The sequence below is a fragment of the Acanthopagrus latus genome, chromosome 14, assembly GCF_904848185.1.
Source record: "Acanthopagrus latus isolate v.2019 chromosome 14, fAcaLat1.1, whole genome shotgun sequence".
NCBI lineage: Eukaryota > Metazoa > Chordata > Actinopteri > Spariformes > Sparidae > Acanthopagrus > Acanthopagrus latus.
The window spans coordinates 15888506-15913218 of NC_051052.1; the positions used below are offsets into that span (position 1 = coordinate 15888506).

General features: G+C 41.9%; 2 protein-coding genes across 2 annotated transcripts in view; both read right to left on the minus strand.

Moving 5' to 3' along the window:
• Nucleotides 1-19440, minus strand: part of mybpc1 (myosin binding protein C1) — a 28503-nt gene extending 9063 nt beyond the window's left edge. Inside the window, exons 1-15 of the mRNA XM_037121469.1 lie at nucleotides 19373-19440; nucleotides 17638-18063; nucleotides 14146-14172; nucleotides 12303-12374; nucleotides 10935-11150; nucleotides 7748-7789; nucleotides 7203-7244; nucleotides 6372-6482; nucleotides 5906-6054; nucleotides 5712-5829; nucleotides 5575-5626; nucleotides 4850-4906; nucleotides 4031-4039; nucleotides 1852-2018; nucleotides 1621-1753 (exon numbers count right to left, since the gene is read on the minus strand). Coding sequence (XP_036977364.1) covers nucleotides 1621-1753; nucleotides 1852-2018; nucleotides 4031-4039; nucleotides 4850-4906; nucleotides 5575-5626; nucleotides 5712-5829; nucleotides 5906-6054; nucleotides 6372-6482; nucleotides 7203-7244; nucleotides 7748-7789; nucleotides 10935-11150; nucleotides 12303-12374; nucleotides 14146-14172; nucleotides 17638-17659 — 1217 coding nt within the window. The 5' untranslated portion in view covers nucleotides 17660-18063; nucleotides 19373-19440. The remainder of the gene's footprint in view (nucleotides 1-1620; nucleotides 1754-1851; nucleotides 2019-4030; nucleotides 4040-4849; nucleotides 4907-5574; nucleotides 5627-5711; nucleotides 5830-5905; nucleotides 6055-6371; nucleotides 6483-7202; nucleotides 7245-7747; nucleotides 7790-10934; nucleotides 11151-12302; nucleotides 12375-14145; nucleotides 14173-17637; nucleotides 18064-19372) is intronic.
• A 2215-nt stretch (nucleotides 19441-21655) lies between these two features.
• Nucleotides 21656-24566, minus strand: spi2 (Spi-2 proto-oncogene). The gene is made up of 5 exons (XM_037121474.1): nucleotides 24173-24566; nucleotides 23990-24062; nucleotides 23837-23904; nucleotides 23581-23734; nucleotides 21656-21986 (listed from the first exon to the last, which is right to left on the minus strand). The coding sequence occupies exons 1-5, from the start codon at nucleotides 24173-24175 to the stop codon at nucleotides 21664-21666; spliced, it is 621 nt and encodes a 206-aa protein (XP_036977369.1). The 5' UTR covers nucleotides 24176-24566; the 3' UTR covers nucleotides 21656-21663.
• Nucleotides 24567-24713: the final 147 nt, after the last annotated feature.

Below are 24713 nucleotides of genomic sequence, written 5' to 3' on the forward strand. Positions count from 1 at the left end.
GGAAGAAACACCATGATATGACAGACAGACAGACAGACACAGACAGAGAGACATCATGCTTGGAGGGGTATTTGTAGACGACAACAGTTTCTAAAAAGAAAGTGTTTTGTTGTGAAGTCTTCAGATCGGGAAGCCCCAGAGAAAAACGGCACAGGAGACCAAAACCAGAAAACAGCAATAACCTCCCAGATGGCTTTAACTTAGCTTGGCTTTGAACAGGACATACTGTAGAGATTACCTAGTCTAAATCTTCATATCTTGTTTTGACTTTTAACTTTTCATTTATTTGGATTGGGACACAGCAAACGCTGGCTTGGTGACATCAGGCCAAAAATGGTCCCTGTCTAATGCAAGAATTTCATGGTTAACATGGTTAGAAGGACAGATTGACTTCAGGGCTTGCAGCCAGAAAGCCTGGTCAAGTAGTATAAAGAGCGACTGTCCCCACATTAAGGAGGACGTGATGGATTATTGGGTTGTTGGATGTTCGCACAACGGTCCCTCAACGTCTCAGTGTTGCTGGGGAACGTTTAATGAAGACATAAAAACATTTTAATTATGCTTCAGTGGTTAATATGATCATCTTTTAAGTTGATATGGCAAAATTGTTAACAAACAGTGGCTTATTCATGGCTCACAGTAAACAGATACGTAGCAACGTTAGCATTCATTTAGAGTCATGTTTCAGGCTCTACCATCTCCCGAGGAAGATGTCTGGTAAAATACTGGCGTCTCGCTGCCAGTATTTTACTGTTTTTTGGTTTTTTTTACAGTGAAATTCTCCATTCTTCAGTATAGCTAAAAGATGCTAAAAAGCACTGTATAATAATGGGGGGACTCCTGTGTGTACACTTAGACATTTGATTAATTGTCAAAATTGAATATTAGTTAGAGCAGTTTTAGCAAAGTTTGTTTTGTATTGTTGCACTTATGTCCTGCAAAAGAAGCAATAGCATTCCTGTTATTAAGGTTACAGTACTAATCATCTGTTTTCATCAACTTATAGTGCGCGATTTAGCAAACATTATATTTGTTCCAAAGCCGGGCTTGGTTAAAGACCTTTGAAGGAGGTACCACCTTTTTCCTGTACAGAGGAGGACATACACAGTTAATGGCAATGAACAGTTGACATCATACTCCGCATTTACACCCAATGTAGCTCTAGGGGCCCTTTTTATAAAGCCCTGTTAATTCATAATGTTCCTAATATGTGTGTGTAAGAGAGATTGATTAGAGCCACATTAGAGTCGAGAGATCGTTATTTGTTCACTTGCAATGGTTCACAGTAGAGTGGACTGATCTGGCTGTGGTGTGACTCTGTAGAGTTGCACTAGAAATAATGTCTTACTAAACCTCTTGTTGGTTTAAATATATTTCTGTGGGGGTATTTGTAAAACTGTAGCCTGTGCAATTTGAAGACAATGAATCTCTGATGTGTAAACCATGTGAACCATTGTGCTTTTGAGTGGCGACAGAATGAAAACACATATTACGAGAAAACTGGTACAGAAGAGCAATGCCACAAATGAAACGCCTTTGTTGATGAACACGTTTCATTTGTGCAGTGTTGAAGGGGAGAGGACACGGAGGACAGACTGAGAGAACTATGTCATCACGTACTTGGGCGTGGGCCTGATTTCCTGTCCGTTCTTGTACCACTTCAGCTCAACTGTCGGGTCGGCCAGGTCGACCACCAAGCGGATCTTTCCACCTTTGTCCACCTGATACGCCGGTTCGAGTTTCTTTGCAAAGGCTTTGAAAAGTCAAGTCAGGGAAAATCATTAAAGGTCAGGTTTATCTTCATGAGACCAAGACTGAAACCCATCCAAAAGTTGGAAAACGGCTGTTTACCTTCGCTTTTCTTCTCCTCTTTCGGAATCTTCTTCATCCTCTTCAGCAGACCCCTCAGATCTGTGATGCCGTACATAAAGGCAATCTTCTCGTACTGATCTGGGCGGGCGTTCTTCAGGATCTCCCAGACATCGACATCTGGGGTGTCATCCTGCTGTTTCACCTCCCTAACGGTGCCGGACATGAGTGACATGTGTGAGGGTCGGAGTCATAGACTGGTGTTTGCAACGTGTCCTAAGGAACTGCTCATTAATCTCCAGAACAGGAAACTCTCTGAGGCGTTGGTAGAGCCAGGAGAACACCCTTAAGCTTGATGACTGGTTTATTTAACTAGATTAAAGTTTTTCCCTGGTTTGCACATCACATTTCCCTGCAGAGCGTTCCTCAGGACATGTCACACAAAGGGATGGGCATGATGAGTGCTCTGTGTGTGTGTGGAGTCAAATGTTAACTGTGACAGAGTGGAAGCACGATTAACACAAAACACAGCAGCGTTTTTTAAATTTGCTTAGAAGTTGTGGACGGTTAATCGTGTCCATGCGTTATTTGTCATGTGTACAGCAGAATTTCATCAGATATGTTCAGGATATAAGCATAGTGGAGGGAGGACTTACAATTAGAGTAAATATCAGTAGGTCATTTTAATGAGGGGGGAGGGTGGCCCTAGCTGTCAAGTTAAAACTATATCTGTAGCCGTGCCTATTTTGTTGTATTTCACAGGCAGTCTCTCTGTATGCTCTTCTGCAACTACACATTTCTACTCCAAGACAAAAACTGACAGAATGGCAGGACTGAGAGTAAAAAGGTGCAATTACAAATCCGCCTGCTACTTCAGCAATCAGTGCATAACACAGTTAGGCTACTGATCATTCAGTGAAAGGTTCAGTGAATCAGGCAGACAACCCTGAACTCTCTCTGCAACTTGGGAATGGAGGGGTGCATTGTGAGCATTTTGCAAGGGGTTGCCAGGAACTTATTTATGAAAATGAAATGAAATTAATCTACAGGGAACGTTTAAGACCAATCCTCTCAAACAACGTTCCCAACCAGTGTTTCTAACATCTATCATACTCTTGTTTTTCTGGGGGAAGAAAGCGGTTGTGTTATTTCTAAAATAAAAGGTTGCCATTAAATCCACAATAATGGTTGTAAAATAGCCGTAAAAGGTCTCTATCATGCACTGAACAATGAAAAGGGAAACACAAAGGGAGCTGAATGAAGGAGAAAATTTGGGTTGGGTTGTTTTAGTTTGGACATGACGTGAATCAGTGCTGTAGGGTTAAAATAGAACACAGGAGCAGACATGGATCAATAAAGGAGAGATTTTTCTTTCCTATCTGGTGAGAAAAATGTGTCATTCAGCACTTTTTAATGCCAAATGTTCCCGTGTGTTGAAATGCAGCATGCAGGGATTCTAAGGAGGAAACTGCGTCAAGGATTTTAACGTCTGCGTAACGTTGCTCTTATAAACCGGCCCATCCCTTTGTTTGTTGTTGGTTTGAGTGATCACTTCAGAGATTGTTAGAAGATGAAAGTGTCCCTATGAGATGTTAGATTTGTGAGATCCAAGTCAATAACATCTCCCTGCACATGAGTTTTACCCATTAGTTTATACAAAAAACATCCAGTCAGCCATTCATAGACATTTTCCCAAATGTCTGAAAGGTTTGTAGGTGAATAGCGAAAAAAAAAAAAAAAAAAACATTATTCCATTCTACGTTTGTGTTTTCTCATCTGTTTATTTTCAGGCAATTATCAAGAAGGCTGAAATAAACATGGTGGTATTTGCCTTTATATTTCTTGAATTGAAATAAAACGACAATGTAGCGATAACACTATTTTTTACAGCATCATTTCTCCGTGGCTCGTCAGCACGTCATTAATCATTCAAAATGCTGCACCCTGCTTCAAAACGGCGGCGTTTGGCTTCATGTCTCCATGAAGAGCGGCCACCCGAGTGTTTATGATGCCGGGTCCATTTCCATCATTAATGAGTGCTGACCGAGCGGTTAGTAATGCTGCCTTCAAATGAAGTGTTACCGTACTACAGGAGGCCAACACTCTTGCTCGTCCAATTCCTAGAGCTACACGTCATGCTGGGGACTCTACAGGATTATAGTACTCACCCGCAGTAAGGTCTAATCGTTCTAAAAACCTATGGGGGTTTTTCTCTACTAACCTTTGATTTCTGAATATGTAGGGGGAGAAGAAGAAGACAAGCCCACAATAAATGTGTAATTAAGCTGGTGAACGGTTTCACTGACCAGGACTATTTGTACTCACACTTAAACGCTGCACTGTATCATCTGAAATATGCATCATGGTGTTTATTTTTGAGCTACCAGAGAGGTTTTCAAAGCTGTGAGGCACACCTCCCAGAGGGGTGTCGGAGAGTTTAAAGGGGGGTGTGGAGGGAGACGCTTTAAAATCCTTGTCAAATCTCACCTTACAGGTTTGATATTCATATTTCTAGATTCAATACAACTTGTACTTTCTGAGGATATCATTATATATGATGCTAATTTCTCATAAACATCAATAAATCTGGACAGAATTCAGAGAAAAAGGCGTACCTTCAGAACTTGCCTTAAAATCATCTCGATTTTAGATTTTCTTCTGTGTAAAAGTTTTCCAGTGATAGCTGTCTGAATGTCAGTGGCTACAATGCAAATAGGAACTGCTTATATCTAATTCGGCATATTTTAGTGTCAACACTGTCAGCTATATGAGTCATGTCAGTTAACGGGAATGTTGAGACGGGGCAGTTTGATAAATTTCCTCTGAGGGGAGGCCCACAGTGTTAGACTTTGAAAACCTCTGGTAAAGCACTGCATCATCTGTTGATATGAATCTGCCACTCAAAGAGTAGCCTAACATAAATCAGACTTATGGAAAGACTTGAAAGAAAGATAAAAGAACGTTATCCAACAGAATGAAAAGGGTTTATAAATTCTGAAAAAAGGACAAAATCCACTCAGGGTTGGGATGGGATTCTCACCTATGTTTAAGGAGACCACTAAAGTCAAGCTCCCCTGCATCGTCTTGTCCTTCACTGCTGTTGTTAACAAGGAGAGATTAATGAAGATCAGACTTGAATCGGTTACAAGGCACTAGAAAAACAATGCTAAAGGAGCAACACAAAGCAGCGGCTCTGACGCCAATCAATCCGTTAGCTTCGCGCTAACACCCGATCGGTGCTTACACAGAGACCCTTCTCTTTTCTTGTGTTTTGCCAGATACAAAGCTTGAGACAAGGTGTTTTGTGTAAGGCACGTCCAGAGAGGTCCCAGGCAATATTGCCACAGTGTCTCTGCAATGTTGAGGCAACATTACTGAGCGGCAACATGAAACTGGGATGCTTTGCGTTGCGTTCCAGATACATTGTTCAGAGGGAGATTTTTAAAATGCAAGCGTTGGCCTTCATTTACACATCGAGTCGGCTGGTTGATTTGTGATTACCTTTGACAAAGGTGAATGACATTATTACAACCATCTCGTCACACTTTATGTGTCATACGATACTATTACTTGAAGGTGAAATATTCATTTCACTTGTTCTTTTATTTACTTTTCAGGAGCATTCATTAGTGTAAATAATTTGTCAGAGAGCCTTGTTTCTGAAATGAATGCCAAGAAAGGGAAATACTCGACTGTAGCACAATGATTTCATAATAGTTGCTGTTGATTCCGTCACAATATCACCATGTCTTGTAGTTTCATTACCTTCTTTTGAAAGCTGATCGAATATCAATACTCTGTGAGCCCTGTTCAGCCTCTGCAAGACAGTAATGACACATAAGCTGGTCTAACTTCGTGGACATTTTGGAATCGACATGATGCACTTTGATGCTTGAACAAACCTTTAACTTCCAAGTCAAAGGAACAGCTGTCAAACTTGTCCTTGTAGCTGACTTCACACCTGTAGTTTCCAGCATAGTTGTCTTTGGCCTTGATGATGTGCATTTCAAACGTGTGGATCTGCCAGAAGGCGACACATAAGAATCTGGTATAGCGGCTCCGTCAGTGTGTACTCACGTAGGCGTAGATACGGTACCTTGGTGAATCGGTCAAAGGTCTCCTTGAGCTGCAAGTGCTTTCCCGTCTTGCTGGCCAGATCCATCCATTTTCCTTTAAACCACTTGATGGTGGGTTTGCGGAGAAGATCTTTGGCCTCCACCTTGGCAACAAAGACGACGTCTCCGCCTTCAGAGACGAAAAACAGTATGATCGCAGAGAAAAAGCTTGTTATACCTTGTGAACACATACCGAGATACAGCGTCCTAATTAGTGAGTGAGAAGTATATTGTCACCTTCAGACGGAACCATGCTAGCTGTTTCCCTCTGTTTTTAGTCTCTATGCTAAGCTAAGCTAACGACGTCTGGCTCCAGCTGCATTTACCTCTCACACACACGACAGTGGTATCATTCTTCTCTTCTCTCAGCAAGAAAGTCAGTAAGTGTATTTCCCCAAATGTCTTCAACCATCTTTAACTCCTCCTCTCTGTTGCGCTCTCACTCACCTACAGTGACAGTGGCACTGGAGGGTTTCTCTATCAGCAGCGTGGACAGTGGCGGGGTGTCAATAGGCTTTTCCAGGTCCTCGGGGGCCTGGCCCTCTCCCAGCGACCACACTGATCAGTCAGGGGAAACACACACACATCACACAGTGCTCTCCGCTGCCGTTGTGCAAGGAAAAATACAACAATCCAGTTGAGGAAATTCACACACCTACCTTTCATCTTTGATCTGAAAGTTTAAGTCTGACCGAAGAAGAGTTATACCGACAGATATACGGACACAGACACATTTTCTCACTCTCAGTCGTCACGCCTCGTACAGCAGCAGAATTTAAGCTTTTTGCAACATGGAAAGCATGAAACAGACAATATGAAACACAGAAAGGGCATCTAATTTCCGGATGAGGGCGCCTTTAAGGGACATTTCTGCAAAATAAAAAGGGGTTATGAAAACTCAGTGTGTTTGTGAATTTCAGCATTCTCATGACGCTCCGGTCTTCTTTGCAGTCGGAGGTGCTGAATGTGAATTAATCACACTCACTGTTGTCTTTTCAGGTGTAGCTGAAATTAACGTAGCCTGGGTCTGCAATTACATTTTGATTTAATCCAAAAGGATTGAATGCACCAACATGTGGTGAGGAGGACAAGAGGATCTTTTTCTCGCTGTGACAAATGTGCCTGAATTGTGGAAAGCTGTTACAAATGCCTCCATCTGAACGGCTATGACGGAAAAAAACAGGAAACTGGTTGAACCACATTCTGATCGTGGTGATAGCGGTCTAAACCGTGTGAGAAACAAAATGACCATCAGTCTTCTTTTGACTACTTTATTACCTGAGTCTTTTCTCCCCATGGCTGGCACAGGGACGCTATCATCTAAACAGAGGAGAGAGAAATTTACAGCATATTTTAATAAATATTACTGTAAAGTCCACTGAAGCAAGCACACACACAGATGAAAAGCAAAAAAAAACTAGCAAGCAATTCTTGATTTGCAAGCACTGATCCGAGGAATTCTGACTGAAAGGGTCTGATAAATACTTAGGAGTGATTGTTATGATCAGAATTCCAAATGAACGCACATAAATGGCGATTTATGTGAACAGAAAACAAAAAAAAACATGATCGTGTAACACGTAAAGTCTAATCAACATAAAGAAGACGAATTAATATTTTATGGTTATGTGTTAGCAAGGAAATTTTGAACATCTTGACGTTCTTCTGTTGGAAAGCTAGCTCAAACACACAGGAATATCTACAGATAAACATGTCTCCAACATGTTTCCTACAATCAGATAGTGGGGAGATCTGATTTAGAGTAGCTACTGGTTTGGGCAGAGGTACTAAAATGGCTGTAGGATTTAATAGAGGGATCTTACTGGGCAGCTCAATAGAGAGTTTCTTGAGTGAATTGGCTTCTTCTGTGAAAAAAACAAAGTCATCATTGAAATTAATCAGGATAAACTTGATGAATGTTGAGTTCACATCAGCGTGGGTTTGACTAGCTGCTGGGTGTTTTCCATTAGAAAAGCTAAAGGGAAGCAGTCCTGGAATATAACCTGATGTACATCTGACAACCCAACCATATATTCCTCATCTTTGACGTCTTTTCTCTTGTAAAACTGAAATAAACACAAACAGAACTGTATACATTTAATGAGGATATTTTCAGCGAGACATCAGGACATTTTTTACAGTTGGGTTTGGGGTGATAAAAAAAACAGGTACGCCAAAACAAGACAAAACTTTTTCCACCCCTAACAAAGTTTGTGCCTAAATCTGACAACACTGACCTTCCATGCTGCTAGTGTGGCTAAAAACAACCCAGATTGATCATTAAAATTCTTCTAAATCAATAAATTACATACAGAATATGTCTGTTATTAAAGCTAAAAAAAAAAAAAAAGGGAAGCATTTCTGTCAGCTAAAATACCTCCTGGTTTTGCAAATGTATGGCTATCTTCCCTACTGTACAACAGCTTTATTTACTTTAGCTTTTTTAATGGAAAGCATCTGGATTGTCCCTCACAGAATCCCAGATGATAACATATAAGTGAAATTAAGATAGAACCAAGATCATAAAGAATACTCTGACATTTTGGCAAATGAACGCATTTGCTGCCTTACCACGTTTAAGATTAGAAGAACTGTGGCTCTGTACTGTTGGTACAGTATTTAGCCTAGCTTAGCATGAACAATAAATGGAAAGGTTAAGTTAATTCTCTAAACTGTCTTTTTAAAATGAAATATTTAACTAACTCTGTCTGTATGTAGCGCAGAGAAATAAAAAAATTAGATATTGTGTTTCAACTAGGAAGAAGTGACCTCACACAATGGTGAAAAGCCTAGCTTACTCTTGATTGTACTGGGCACTAGCTTGGTAGCTAACAAGATAGAAGACATTGATAAAGTAAGTTTTTAAGTTACTTAATTCAGTCTAGACTGAGGCTAGCTTATCTTCTGCTTCTGAATCAAGTCCTTAAGCTAGGCTAAATACGTATACGTTGTCGAGCTAGCAAGTTTGGAGGGCAAAGAGATTAAATTGGTTTTGATATTAAGACAGCAAGTAAGTCGATTTTCACAAAAATGCCTGAGTATTTCACATAAACAAAAGAAAGAAAGAAAGTGTATCCACATAAAAGGGAATGCCAATGCCCAGAGAGGTTCGACAGGTGACGTTAGCTAGGCTGATTTGTTAGCATGATCTGTTATGACTCAACAGCAAGAAATCAGAGCTAAATTTATTGATATCCAGTTAAATTTAATTACTCTTTCGGCAATACATATTCAAAACTTGAGATTCATCAGCATTCCCTCTTAGTAGATTTTGAACAATATATTGAACATAATGTGGATTTGTGTTAATATGCAAATACACATTACGCGACCATGTATTTATTTTGTATGGATAATATATACATGTGAAATATAATTTTCACATCTATACCTTTATTTGAGATGTGTAAATAAAGGTTGATGCACTTGTGAGAACATTTTGCACACATTTAGTACATGTATGTCAGCGCACAGACATACATCAGAGTATTTTAAGATTCGACATGAAAACACATCTGAGAAAATGTTTAAACCATGTACCAACTGTGCCGATGTTTGAGCCGATGCCTGAACTGATTACGTTATGATGCAATTTATACACAAAGAAGACAAAACTATTGGGTGAATTAAAAATTATGTTATTTTATTTGTACCCCAGATCCTTATAAATGCCACAGTTTAGCAGACCAACTAAAAACTTGGCATATGATCAAACTGGAAACTTAAGAGTACTTTAGCGCTCTTCTCAAAATGTTCAGAGCACTCACGAGGTGTTTATTTGAGCTGGTTTGAGTGCGCCAACATCCTCAAAGGATGATATGAAAAGGACTAAATTAGGAAGTATTAAGGGATGTTCAGGGTACCAACCTGCTTGGGGTGTAGGGGATGGGGTAGTGGCTGCAGCATCATCATCATCTGCAATAAAGTTGTCAATGACATATAGACCCACCTATCAAAATGCTCCAAGTCCATCATTGGCACGCCAACAAGGCCACCAACCACATGCGGGGAAAAGATTTGACTGAATGGAAGATAACATGCAGCTCTTTGGACACGAAGAGTAAGATCAAAATGTCAACCAGTAATTTGGTTTGTGCTCTACAAGAATCTGACTACTGCATGTCTGAGAGATGAGACAGTGTGTGGGATCGTGAAGGTTTTTGTGCTCATTGCTGCAAGCTTCTCAAGCTGCTGAAACAAAAGCACTGCAGCGTGCAAACACACACACAACCTTCAAGCAGAAGCTGTAACCACTATCTGCAAGAAATGCTCATGACCAAGCCGAGCGAACGCTTGAAATCCTGCGTTACGTCAACAAATCTCTGCTCGTCACCCGGGCTGGACAGTGTCCCTGCGTCTACACAACGAAGATCAATTCACTCCAACTTAACAGAAGATACCACAAAATCGACAAAACTGATAAGAAAACCAGCCGACCGCCTTGTTGGCACTGTATTTAGTCTCTGTGTCTTTGATTGCGTCTGTTGCCTTGTTGTTCTGCTGACAAGTTCTCTAATATGGAATAAAGAACTGAGCTTGATGACTCACCTTGCAAACAATTTGCATCACCTTGCCATTTCAGAATTGAATGATCTATTAGTCCTTTTTTATTAGTCCGTATTAGTTCTTATTTCTTGTTTCACTGCACCGAGTATTACTGTGTCACTGCATGAAGTCCCGCAGGTTTCATTTGTATTTCTTTAAAATCTGCATGCAATGTAGGAATAAGTTTTAAAAGCAAAATGATAAATCAATGCATGGCTCCAATCAGTAAGAGTGAAGTCCATCGCATTCTTGACACTCAACCAAGAGTAAATCTAGGTTTTATCAGATCATATAAGATAAAAACGGCAATTTTGCCATGCAGCTGAGCTGCCGCAGTGTGAAGTGAAATGACTAGTAAGACTTTCAGGGCTTGTGTCAGTAGCATTTTAAGTGGAAGAGCTAGAGGGGTTAACATGCTTTTTGAGAGAGAAATGGGACTGATTCATGTTTCAAATGTATACTTACCAGGTGGTGGGGGAGAGCAAGGGACCTCTTCCTTAACAGTAGCGTTATCAGACTCTGCTTGCTCTTTTACCCCAACCCCACCAGTCTGTGGTTGGTTTGAGCCGTTCTCGGCAGGGCTCGGCTCCTGAGCCACCACAGCCTGTGATGGCTCAGGCTCTGTAGGCTCTGGTTTCTTCCCATCAGTCTCTACTGGCTCTTTCCCCTCTGCTACCGCTTCTGTACAGCAGACAAAGCGCCAGGCTGGAGCAGCAAGCAAGGAGCACGACTGCCAGCAGCCTCGCAAGACAGTGCTTGCACAAACAAAGTATAAATAGCTAATGACCAGATAGCCAAAATCCTAATTGGCGACATTTGAGTGAAGGTAATAGAGTTCTGCAGGGACGATGTTTTTTGGAGGCTAACCCAGAAGTTAGCATGGCCCTGGGCCCCCCAACAAAAAATTGACTTTGAGATGAATGAACCGGCAATGCAAAAACTGCTAACATATTTCCAGGTTTGAGGACTCGTTCCTGCAGAACTCTATTTCAAACAAGATTAGGTGTCTATAACCACGCTAGCCTTAGATGCAGTGATTCCTTTAACTAAATGCTAACACCAGCATGCTAACGTGCTGTGCGAGCATGCTGATGTATAGCAGGTATGTTTATGGAAGGAAATCCATCTGACGTTGAAATGTTTCAGTTGTAGGGTTGGACCGACCAGCTGATACACCAAAATTGCCCATCCATGCATAAAATGTGGCTAGAAAACAACCCAAATCAATCATTAAAATTCAATTAAATCAATATATCACGTCCAAAATATGTTTATTATTAAAGCTAAAATGTTGTTTCATGTTTTGATCGTGGAGCATCTGGTCATTGCATATCTATATTGTAAAGTGATCAAGGAGGCAGGGATTTACTGATTCACACAGTGTGTAAACGATCTGATACCTTGTGCCATTAAATTTAGACAGCTGGCCTTTCACTGGAGCCAGCAGTGTCAGTAAAACCCAGCTTTCCCAATCCCTTTGTACCTCCTGTATGATGACTTCATATGTCATACAGTTACACAAATACAAAGACAGGCACAGCACGAGTTAGTGACAGCACCAAGCGTCAAGGCAAATGCATGTCGAGGAGTGCAGGCATGTGGATAGTGGGGTGGTGGTCTTACAGCTAACCTAATTAACTTCTCCGTGAACATACGGCGTGTCGAGCAGTCATACCTACAAACCAACAGTGCAGTTTCAGGCCTCTCAGTGTGAATTAAATGAAGAGAAAAACCGTGATGGCACACACCAAACGAACACGTGATGTAAGTGTGATGTGCAGAAGAATGACACATTCTGGGGAAAGTGAAACGGGGGCATCAGGGTTTACCCACCTGGGGGTGGAGAAACCTCCAGGGAAATCTCAGGTAGGGGCAGGGCACCGTTACTGTCTGGGGCAACACTTTCTGAGCATGTGACAAATATATAGTGGTGGATGGAACAGCTGCTTTATACAAGCACAAAGCTTCAGCATCTGCAATGCCTCTTTCAGTCTCGCACTCATACGTACACACAAGATCACACACAAACGTGTACCGACTCACATATATACACACACTCACCTGCCTGCATGTAGACAATCACACTTTATCTCAATAAATACAATTTTTCTATTGTTACATTTGACCCAAAACAGACACACACACTATTGTCCTGCTTATAAATGTAGGAAATGTGCTGTTAATACAACAAAATTAGGAATATGCAACTTTGATTGAGATCAACAACTGATGCACATTAATAAACATACCAAGTTAAAAATAGCACCAAGGATGAAGCCGAATCATACTTCCACTAAGATGTCGTGGTGGTTTTGTGGTAGGATTTACCGGCTGATTGTCGCAGCACCACCACAACACCTGCTGGAAGTGTCGTGCATTGTCAGGCAGTATTTTTGCATTCATTGTCATTCTCTACATCATTGTGTTATAATCTCTTTAAGATAAGGCGTGCTTACATTGGCAACGAGAAGGATTGCACTGGAAATGGCTTTACTGGATCATAAAAACCGAGTTACCTCTATTCTTTTATATCCACATGTTGTGCCACATGTTATGTCCGGTGCTGCCCAACACTGGACATCACAGCTCAGTCGACAGAATAAAATGTTGGCGTTTTATGTTTCTGCAAACCATGGATGCCTTCAAATTTCTATGTAGCTTATCAACAGTTTTACAACTACAATGTCATAACCAGGTTTCATTACTTGTATATGAGTTGATTTTCACTTAGCTGTAAGGCTGCCAAGATAGAGACGTCAGATTTTGCTGTGCCATCAAAAGTAGGCATTTTAAGACAAAAAAATCTTTTCCTGAACAAGTGGTTTTTGCGTCTTAACCTAACCAGATCATAAACACGACATAAATTAAAAAATTGAGCCTAAAGAAAAGCAAAGTTGCAACATAAAAGAATTGCAAACTTTCAACATAAATGTGGCCTGCAGAAATGTACACTTCCAACATTTATTCTGCCGACTGGGAAATTATGAGCCAGTGCACCGCATCCGAAGCTACCGCTAAGATCTGACTGGTATTCTTAGAAAATATAAATCTGACAAATCATACGTTTCAACAGGAACATTTTTAGTTGGACTCTACCACGAGCTCTACCATCGGCCAAGTTGGAGCCTCAAGATGCTGCGGCTCCAAGGTCAAACCCCAGCGCCGGCAAAAAGCCAATTGCATGCCAGCACCTTGCTCACATGGGGTGGCCGGGGCGTCAGCTGAATCAACAGTGAGGGATCAGCTGGCTGGAGAGAGGAATGTCAGAGATGCTGACAGCTTGGTCGCCGCCACAGATAACTCTGAAGCACAGCAGCAACATCCATACTGCCGACTATTGGCTCCACATTTACACTCCTATGTGGCTTTGTTTGCAGATTCACGCCGACTTTGGAGCTGTGATCATCATGTTACATGTGTAGACAAACTCAGATTTGCCTTGTGTTTGTACATCTTAGTGCAAACAACACTTGGTGTTTGATGTGTACACTTTGACAGCTAGTGTCTTTGTCCCAAAGTGCAGACGTTGGTTTCCTGTTCCCTCACTTTGTCCTACTTTTACTTGTGCAACTACCTTCGTTTTTAAGCAAAAATATTGATGATTGTATGTCTGTTCTTGTGCATACATTGTGTGAGGTGAGAGGGGGAGATGAGATATCTATCACCGTCCACTCACCTTCGGGCTGGCCATTTGGCGTCTCATCTAAAGAAGAAAAACAAAACATCACTGTCAAACATGATGCGATACGAGATCTCCTGCTGCATGTCTGCAATGCGCGGTTTACGCACATTGACGTATTTTGTTGAGCACTAAGCCATATCGTCTTTGCGTTGGATGACTGGCTCCTCATGCTTAGACACCATGCGGTCTTAACTGATTATGATGAAGGCCCCCATGACACACCATTTGTTTGCCCTCTGCCTTGTCTAGACTTATGAAACTAATGGTGGGGGAGGTTTAGTGACGGAAACATGTTTGGGCACGACATTCAAAACCTGTAACAGGGCTCAATGCAGGGCCTCAACAGACCAAAGCATCCACACAAATCTTGGCGCGCAATGACGGGGTTCAAAAATTAACCTCTCTTGCTATTAGTGGGTTAGTGGAGCGCAAAGCCATGAGAGGCTGTCCAGTCCTCATGGGAGCTTCAGGCTTGTCATGAAACATCTGGGGCGACGCGCCCTTTCAGTCTGGTCTCACCAAATGGCACAAGAGTAACGCGCCATTGTCTTGAGTCTTTCTGAGTGTTATTATGATGTATTTTTGGGGGGCTTTCATGTGTTATTTTAGGCACAAATGTCGTTGAGGAAAAAATAGTCAGTTGACAAAAATACAAAGAGCAGGAACGTCTGCACAGTGAGGTCACGGGACTTTCACCCAGGAGACCGATGCTTATGTTCCGTGTGAAACCTAAAGACACCGTTGACTTATTTTTCGCTGAGGCTGCATATTGAGTTGCATAATGTAGTTAACTTACGTCACATGTGTAAAAAAGCTCTTACTTTAGCATCTTTAGCTTTAGAAAAACATTTATTCCCTTCATACGGAGTCTCCATTTCTCTCTGCCAGCTGTTAGCAGTCAGTCTATGAATACTGCAGCCCTAATTCCATGCACAGTGCCTATCTCCATTGACTAGGCACCATATTTAACAGCCATTAACTCCCATCTCTTCTCGGCCTCTGATATTTCCCTGTTTGTAATGATTCCCTCTGAACATTCCTTGTCAAAATTAGCCGCACTCCGTCTCACGTCAAAACAATGTGTTGCTGGCCACGGGGCCACAATCCTGCAGGGTCACATCATGCACCCGAGAGTCGCGGCTCTGTCTCATCACCATTGAGATAATGAGAGTGGAGAAAGGTTTTGTTTTACCTCTGAGGACTCCCAGTGCAGCTGACAGGGCCGCAGGTATTTTCAGCTGTTGCCCCTGCTGGCTTGCAGACAGAAGGGCTTGTAGAGGCTCCGACGTGAGCTAAACTGTTGGCAGCTTCATTTTTCCTAACATAGACCTTTATTGGTTTAGTAAAGATGAGCCTACATTAATGATGCTGTTTGCTCATGTTGCGGGTTCTTGTTTTTAGTCATTTTCGTAAGTCGGGGACTTTAATTGAGGACTTTAATGAGACTTTAAGTGTCTGATGAGAGATGAGAGCTCTACAGCGGTGGCAATTAGCTGCTGACAGGTCTCCCCCTGTATCTTACCAAGGTTCTGATTTATTAGGTGGCATTCTGTAACACAAAGCCACAGTGTCAGAGGACAGCGCCCAGGGAGAGTGATGAGCCCCAGTGACAGTAAATATCGTGAGGTGAAGACATGGGTTTGTCCACGACTGAAACCCCAAGCTGAGTAGCAGCGAGGACAGTGCGGTAAGGGCTCAGGGCACACGGTCAGAGATTTGTTGGTGGGGCGTCTGACCTTTGAGTGATCCATCCTGAAGAGAGGCAGACGTCTGTTTTGGTTTGAGGCAAAGAAGAAGAGGAGGGGGCTGTGGAGGGTGATGGCAGGGAACAAGGGATGGGGATTAAAAGTGCACTCATTCTGAACTATTCCAGGGACAAGAATCCCCGTCCCAAGAGATCTGCGGGCGGACTCTGCCAGTCCGTCATTTCTAGTTCGGACTTTTTAAAGGCTCGAGAGTGGGGTGTCTAAAACAACAGCGCTGGTCTCCTCCTCCTCAGCTGTTCAGACTCATTTAAAGAACAATACTTTTCTATGCTCATTTATCTGCTGCTCAGGGCTATGCAGCTATTTATGGGTAGTGCTGGTAGCAGACTGGAATCTGCTGCCTCTATTTCCCTACAGCTTTGTCTCTGAGGGGATCAGCGATGTTTATGGCAGTGGATGAACAGTGTGGAGGCAACTGTACACTATCGACAGGATAAAGGTGCTGTTGATGAAGGCCAAGATGAGGCTCACATAATTTGCAATCTCCAAACCACCTCCGACCACTGATGACCTGACCATAAGATTGGGATAAAATTAGCATCTAAGCAACTGGGATTATGCAGTTTACAGGTGGTTGTTAAATCCTGTTCGGGGTCTTTTCCCCAAGTACATCCACGCCAGAGGAAGAACATCAATGGAAGAAATCTTGAAAATGTTCACTGTCCAAACGGTCTGTTTGGTCTGTTCACTGTCCAATGGTCTTTCCTTAGATCCTTGGTTTGGATGAGGGAAAAACTTTGACGCGTGGAAAAACTAACGAAGAAACTTAAATAAGACCATCAGAGCAGGCACACCTCTTCCAGCTTGAGTACAGATAATTATGTGGTTGTCTATGTGTCAGTAAATGCTGCAGACAGATCAATTCTCCCCAGGGGGATAATGAGTTTATTAAAAACTTGTAACAGCTCTCATCAGGAAGGCTTCCAAGTTCCAAACAAAATGTTCTGTTTCCTCTACATGGTCATGTCTGGGTTGACGGCAGACCCTCAAAGAGCTGAGCTAATGGGGAGGGTGGGAGTAATACCATATCGTAATGACAGACAAGAGCGGATTAAGAGGGAATGTTGATGGACACGGTGGTGCAGATGAGTGACGTTAGTGTTGGGTTAAAATGTTGTGAGGATATGGAGTTCACTTCAGCAGAGGGGGGCAGGTCTGAGGGGTCCACATTGGCCAAGCCTACCCCCATCAATCATCAGGATGATAAACACAATCAGATTATTATTTATTCTCGTACAGCCCAGCCCGAATTGCAACATCCCGCGTAGGTCTTTACTCGTGTCTGAGGAGACGCTCAACAACATTCCTCCACTGGGCTTCATCATCGTGTCTGGATCAAACAGAACAATCCAGTATGCCAATCCCCCGGCAACAATGGTATCTGCCCACAAACCTCAAATCTTCTCTTACCCCCGGATGGTAGAAACAGGCATGCATTAGTAATACAATACCAATGTCAAAGTCACTTTGAGGATTCCTATGAACAAGTTGGCAGACGAGCCATCAAGTGATGGAGCTCCCCGTTACAAGTATCAACTAACTCTGCTCCCCTCATGAGACCAGGACCAAAACAGAGTTGGTCTAAGCATGTAAAACAAGCCAGTCATAAAAAAAATAACGCATGACGAGCATTTTTGCAGTGCAGCAGACTTATTTTGGATATTTTGTATGGCTGCTTCCAGCAACGTGCTAATCCCATCCTCACTATCAACACTCCTACCTTTCTTGGTGGGCTCCGGCATCTTGAGCCTCGTCCCAGAAACAAAGCGTCAAAGTAGTCAAAAGGTGCAGGTAGGTAGTTAGGTAGGTGCCTTCACAGTGATGTGACTCTACAGGAGGCCAGGTATGATGTGGCGGCCCTCTCGACCAAGGAGGGAGAGAGATGATGATAGGACAGTGGAAGAGCAAAAAAGCCTCTGGGATCCCTCGGACCAGAGTGATGGGAGATGAGGAGGGCACAGGGATACGGTTTGGAAATCTCAGTGGGGGAGGAGAGGATGATCAGGGACAGATCCAGGAGGGACAGGCTTTCAAGCCTTATATAGAGGGGTGGCATGCTCCTCCTCTCTGTAGTGGACAGTGCAGCTCTGCCCTACACCTACTGTTGCATCACTGTCGCCTACCCAGTGGTTGCTGTGCCAGATTTCTAGATAAGAAGTAGAAGCAAGTAAATATGAAGTTTACAGAAGTGACATTGTTACTGTTCTCAGACTTTGGCTTTAGGATCAAGTAATAAGTTTTTTATTAGGAGTTTTTCAAGGAGTTCTGCAGAGCCCAGATTATTCACACATCCCACAAAATGTCAACATATTATATACCTGGGTATTCTTGTGACATAATTCAAAGTGGCCTGTTTCATATTTTAAAATATGCTTCTTTGCTTGTTTGTTATTTGACAAGACTGATGTTGCATTCAGTGGAGTCCATTAAAGGTAGGGAAGGTGATTCTGAAGAAAGTCAGTTGATTGTTGAGTCTCATTCCCAGGTCTTCAAATACCGATGCACTGGGTCGGTATTCAGCCTGAATATCTAAGGAACCTAGAAGTGTGACTCAACAATAAATCAATCTTTCTCCTGAATCACTTTCCCTACCTTTAAATATACTACAAGGAACTTTAAGCATGTCTTGATTGAAAACCTACATCAGCACATGACAGTCAGCAAGAAGATTGGATATTTTTATAAGGTTGTTCTTCATGCCTGCTGCCGGGTCCGATTCAGAAAATTCAGTGCTGAGGATGAATTGAGGAGTCTCAGCCTGGGGAAAGAAGCAGCTCTGTAGTCTGGTGATAGGGCAATCAATACTTCTTTGTTGACTTGTTATTATGAGGACATAACCCCCAAACTTTTTTTGTCATCCAAGTTATCAATCTGACATAGCCGCAAATAGCTGCATTACCTCATTGCCATGCATCCTGCAAACAGCTGTGCTTAAAAAAAGAAAAACTGTATTAAAAATAGCAAACATTCTGTCTTTCTTTTGTTTGTCTCCAAAACAAGTGCTGCGCCAGCAGATCAAGATCTTCATGGCAGGAGGCAGTGTTTTTTCCACATGGGTTGCCAAAATAGCAAAAAGGTTCCTTGTAGCTGCCTTAAGTAGCTACCAGTAGCTGGCTTTCTTATTTTTGCATAGAGATTATAACCACCAGTAAAACTATAATTTATCATTTTTACACTTCAGTTGTTGTACAGACTGAAATATATGCATAAATTAATGATCTCTGAAGTGGCTGGATTTTTGCAAAAGTTTGACAGAGCCAGGCTAGCTATTTCTGCATTTCCAGGCTTAATGCTAAACTAAGCTAACTGGATTCTGGCTGTAGCTTTAAATTACCAATAGAGACACGACAGGGATATCAATCTTCTTATCAATTTCCCAGTAACAAAGCAACAAAGCACCAAAACGCATTGCCCCACATATCAGACTATTAATTTTAGACTACATTTGTCATTACTTCCATGTTCACCCCTCAGTATCTGGGTGATGGTTGTCATCCAGGCATCAGCGGTGAGTATCCTTAATTCAGAAGTGGGTGAAACAGGTGGAGCCTGGGAAATCAGGATGTGGGATATATAAGGGAGAGGTGTCATCATTTGTCACATGTCTGAGGCTGATGTAATACTCTCCGACAAGCCCACACGATATGCAACATATTCAGAGAATCTGTAGATTTATCATAAAAGAAAAGTTTGAGATGACATGCAGCGACTTGATGCCAGACGCCAGATATCAGTTTAATCCAGGGGGAATGCTGTCCAAGAACAGCCGGCCTTCCAACCTGGCAAATAAATACAGGGGAGATGCCTGGCTGGTGGTTATGTGGCCTATACTTAGAAACCTGTTGTAAACCTTGACATTTGACATGTGTATCTGACATGAAAAGAGGGTTTCACTGTGAATTATTTCATTGATGTGGCTGCTTTAGTCCTAATGAATCTTTTTAGCACGTCAAACACAGGCGATAAATCAGACGTGGCCTCTAATAAGGTCGTTAAGTTTAAACAACAAGGCTGAAAGCTGCTGGATTTACGAGCAACAATAAGTCTGGTGCTTTTTTAACCGACGACACACTGAGGAGACTTCACGTGTACAGTTGCAAGCTCCTGCAAGGGAATCTAACAGCATCATAACCACTTGAGCATGTTTATGGTCTCGACATGAAAGTGCACTTAAAACATGAACATTTAATTCCTCGGATAACCAAACTGGACAGTCAAAACGAGGCACAGCTCTATTTTTGGGCCGCTGTGTACTGTCTGTGCGCTGGAATGCATCTGAAATCGACTGTACAATCATCGCATGCGGGAAGTGCTTCAAAATATGTCACTGTCTTGTCAATATTGGATATATGCTGCAAGGTGACACATATCATATGGTGTGGAAGCTTTTAATGAAGAACATACTCTTTCCCTAAATGACTGTTTTGGTAGTTCAGCCCAAAGTATGTGGCCTTTCTTGGTAACAGACACCCATAGCTCAGTTAGCCCATTTATAACCTGGAGTGGGCTCCAGCAGTAAATACTAGGCTTAGGGAAGTATCATGTGGGTCCGCTACAAAGAGCACAAAACCATTTGGTGCTGAGAGTCCACATCACAGAGGCGATTTAGCCATGAGGTCACACAGCACAGGAAAGGAACAAAGAAGAAGCTGGAGGCGGTGAGATGGACTACACTGACACCCTCTGGTTCCTCACAGCCATCAGAAACAATTACAGGAAGGAAACACATGCACATACATAGATGTCATCAGGATGAGGAGGCATATTAGGCTGCTGCATGACTCCTGTCTCTCCGGGGAAAGCGTTGTAATGACAGCATTGTTGCAGTTAGATTATACATTTTTGATGATCAAGATTGCTCATCACACTAAACTGACAGACGGTTAGATGATTAGAGAAAACGCTGTTCGACAGAACTTGGGAAACGGTTAAGACGACCGGGCCAGATGTTCCAATATATGTGGAACTGCACTGCATTATGTTCCACATTTTGATTGACAGCGGGTTTTCAAATGGTCAGTCAAGCTGCACGCGAGGATTAATTGCAGGTTCACATTATTGCCCAACGGGAGTTAGGCAATTACGATGGAAACCAGCACAAGAAAAGTAAAGGCAGCTGCTACAAAGAGCTATAAAAGCAGCTGGTGGTGAAGGAACAACAGCTTTTAAATCTCGCACAATCATGTAGGTCGGAAGAGTGCGGCGGTCAGCTTTGCAGACCTGGAGAAAAACAAAATGTTATAAATGATGTGGTCACACAAAGGCAGGGTGTACTGAGTCAAAAAGGTGGCTGAGGACAAGCTACAAGCTATCAGAATTCCTCTCCACAGTTCTCCTCAGTGATGTGTGGAGTAAAATTTTGTGTTTTAAAACAAATTGCAGCTCATTTTGTATTTTTTGTCTCGATAACTCAGTGCTTATCTCACTGCCGTTTCTTTATCTCCCAGTCCGAGCAGGTTTAACAAGCATCAATAATTCATCACCTGACTTTTTATATTCATACTGATTCTTTTCTTTTCCCTCATCAGCTTGTGCATCACTGGTGACCTCCACCCTCTTGGGACTACAGGTATGTCTGGTTCATTAAATGTACTGTGTACTATTATTCAATAAACAACGATTAAATGTAAAAGAACATGATAAAAACGCTGATACCGCTGTAAGAGTAAAATATTTTTCTTTATATCTTTTTAATTATTTACACCAAAAACTGAATGCATGTACTGACGTAAAGAAAACTCATTGGTCACACAGTTAAAACGTCTGGGTTTCCTCGATGACACTTCTGCAGTAACACCAGGGTGTCCCAGCCGAACTGGTAGGTGAGCTTCTTCTTCACCTTGAAGATCTCTCCGGACCGGGCGTAGTTCCGGAGGGCGCGGGACATCTTCTGGTAGGTCATGGGCCTCTTGTTGCCCTTCCTCTGGCCCCACAGAGCCGCCACCTGGTCCTTGTTGGTGGAGGAGAAGCGGAAGATGCCGGCGGCTGCTGCCACCCAGGACACACAGTGGGCCATGTTTGGATCCTCCAACATCTCGAACAGGAAGTGGTAGAGTCGCACCTTTCTACCTGCAAACACAACGCTTTATATCAAAGTCCATATAACAAGCGTTAGTTTAAAGGTTTTTATGACATGTCCGTTGTTACTTTAAGACAGTCATAAGTATATTAAGGATTGTTGACATTAAGGAATGTTGATAAAAGCTTTATAAGTTCTTACAATGATTTATAACAGTGTTAAAAAAAAACATTTAGTGAGTTAAACTAGTTTATACGTGACACTTCAGTTTAGGGAATTAGTTCCTTATTAGCATAGGTTATTGATATGGGTCACTGGGGCTATGAGTTTGTCTTATATCGAAGGCAACTGGACTTGTTTCAGTTTCTTCGGGATGTTTCTCCTCTCATTAGTTAGAGCTTCTTCAGTTCTGACTAACTGGAGGGGAGTCGCAGGCTTTTAAACTCTGTGTGGGAGTGTCCTTACAGAGTCGTTAAGGACACGCGTGCCAAACAAAGTCAATATTGTACTAAGATTTATGCTAATAAGCAACAAGTGAATGGTTTAACCGTCTACCTGAATATAAAGTGTTAACAACTTCCCCATTTAGTGTTAAAACTTTACTAAGCTGCTTTTGGTTATGGAAGGTTAGTACAAACTCTATCAAACATATTAACTAATTTAATATAATGAAAATTACCTTTTTCTTTTTTTTTAAATCCCATTTGAATTGTGGCACGAGTCACACATATGATGTTTCTCAATTAAAAAGATCATTTTGCAAGACAAGTCTTGATAAAAAGTATTTAAAGCTAAGAGGTGGTGCACTGTGCCTGTCAAATAAAAATATAATGAATAAAAAACTGTCCTCAGCTGTATTATCCAATCAAGGCAAAGGCTGCCAAAAACATTTTCTGCATAATAAAGGAGTTATGAACCCAATACAATGCATTTTTCTCACTCTCAAGCGTGGTTAACTGCTAATAAATGCACAATGAAGCATGTACTTATTCTAATAAAGCAACAAAAAATCTTCTTAAAGGTTCACAATGATACAAAAGGCTAATTAGTTAAACTCAATAAATGTTTGTAATGAAAATAAGAAGGCTCGTAAGGATTTTGTTAACATTCTTAGCATGTATAAAGTGTTAACAGGTTTCCTATCAATGTCAAACAATAAACACATTTATGATGCTATCACTGACACATAATGAATATTAATAAGAACTTTATAAGGTCTTATAAAAGCTCTGTTACCTAAGTAGTAACTGATTCAAGGCACCTCGAAATAAAGCGTCACCAAGCGAACCTTAAATGGCAAGATAAAAAACTTGACAAGGAGTTAAATCGGATTAAGGGACTATAACAGCAGCTGTGCTGCGCTAAATCAGATTATGCTGGTTACGGTTAATTATTTCCTTAAATACACCAATTCCCAGAAATCTCTTCACTGATGGGCTGCCATTTGTGGGGATGAAGCTGTAAACACTGCGGTTATCTGATAGATATGTAAAAGCAGCTATTGAGCTAAGCCATGCACAGCTCCATTGTTTTTTTTTACAGTAAAGGGAAGGTCTCCTATTTGCTCTCTTGGCATTATTTCCCCCAGGCCACCAGCAACCGAGGCAATAACAGTGTTTAGTGACCAGAAAAAGGAGAACTCACCACTCCCCGCTACTGTGGCCGGGCGTTTGGTTGGCAGTCTTGTTGATACAAAGTCTGGCAGTGACCCACGCTCACACAATGATGGCGTTGTGTTTTGGCATAGTGCTGGAGGGGCGTCATGTGCCAGCAAAGGCTGAAGAGCAGGTTTGATGCTCTGTGATGAAGGACATGGTGGGGACACAGATTGCATAACACTGAACAGCTTTAAAAGGTTATGAGCGTCTTTTGCCGAGAGAGAAAAAAGAAAAAAGCTTACAGGTGGCTCGTAGTACGTCCAGCAGTGCTGACGTGATTGTTCTTCTGCAGTCCAGTACACCTTGTCCACTGTGAAATATAAAAAGAAGAAAAAACGGCTGAGACACTGAGATCAAATTAGTCTTTAAAATGATTACAAATCACGTATTCTTACCATTTTCTCCGTTGTTTTGTTTGTAGTACTCCTCAAGGAACTCTAAGATCACCTCCAAGTCAGTTTGAGTCTCCTGGAACGATAAAGAGAAATCATTCAAAATCAGCCTTGAAAAATGTAGAATTTAAATATTCTGCCTTAAAGATGTTTTTTTTATTTTTTAGGAAGGAGTCTGCCCTTTACCATCACCGGTGTGGCTGATTCTGAGGCAGCTCAGTCCTTTCAGTGTGGGTGAATTTCGCAAAACTGACTTTGAGATACTCAAGTACCCAGACTCTTATTATACCCCCCACAGGAACAGGCTTTCTGCATAACGCCAGACGTTTTCTATAACCCAGGCGCACAGGAACAATGACCACCATCCCGCAAAGCCCCTACAACAGCACCAGTCAACCCATCAACAAAGCCTCCCAGCACTGACCACATCCTCCCCGCTGAACCAGATAAGACCTGGGCCTGGAGGCAGCATCGACAAAATGCTCTCTTTTCAGGAAAAACACACTTGCTGCCATATTTTTCCTCACAGGATGTGTCTTATTTTCTATTTTAGTATGCTTTTTTTTTTTTTTTTTTTTTTTTTTAGATGAGACGATGCCAAATCTTTCAACACCGTCTTTATATTTTTGTGTGATAACACCAGCGAGAGTGTGGCTGCAGGTTTGCAGTCATGAAGTCAGTAAACACCAAACACAAGTGAGAGAGAAATGATTTTATTTAAACGATT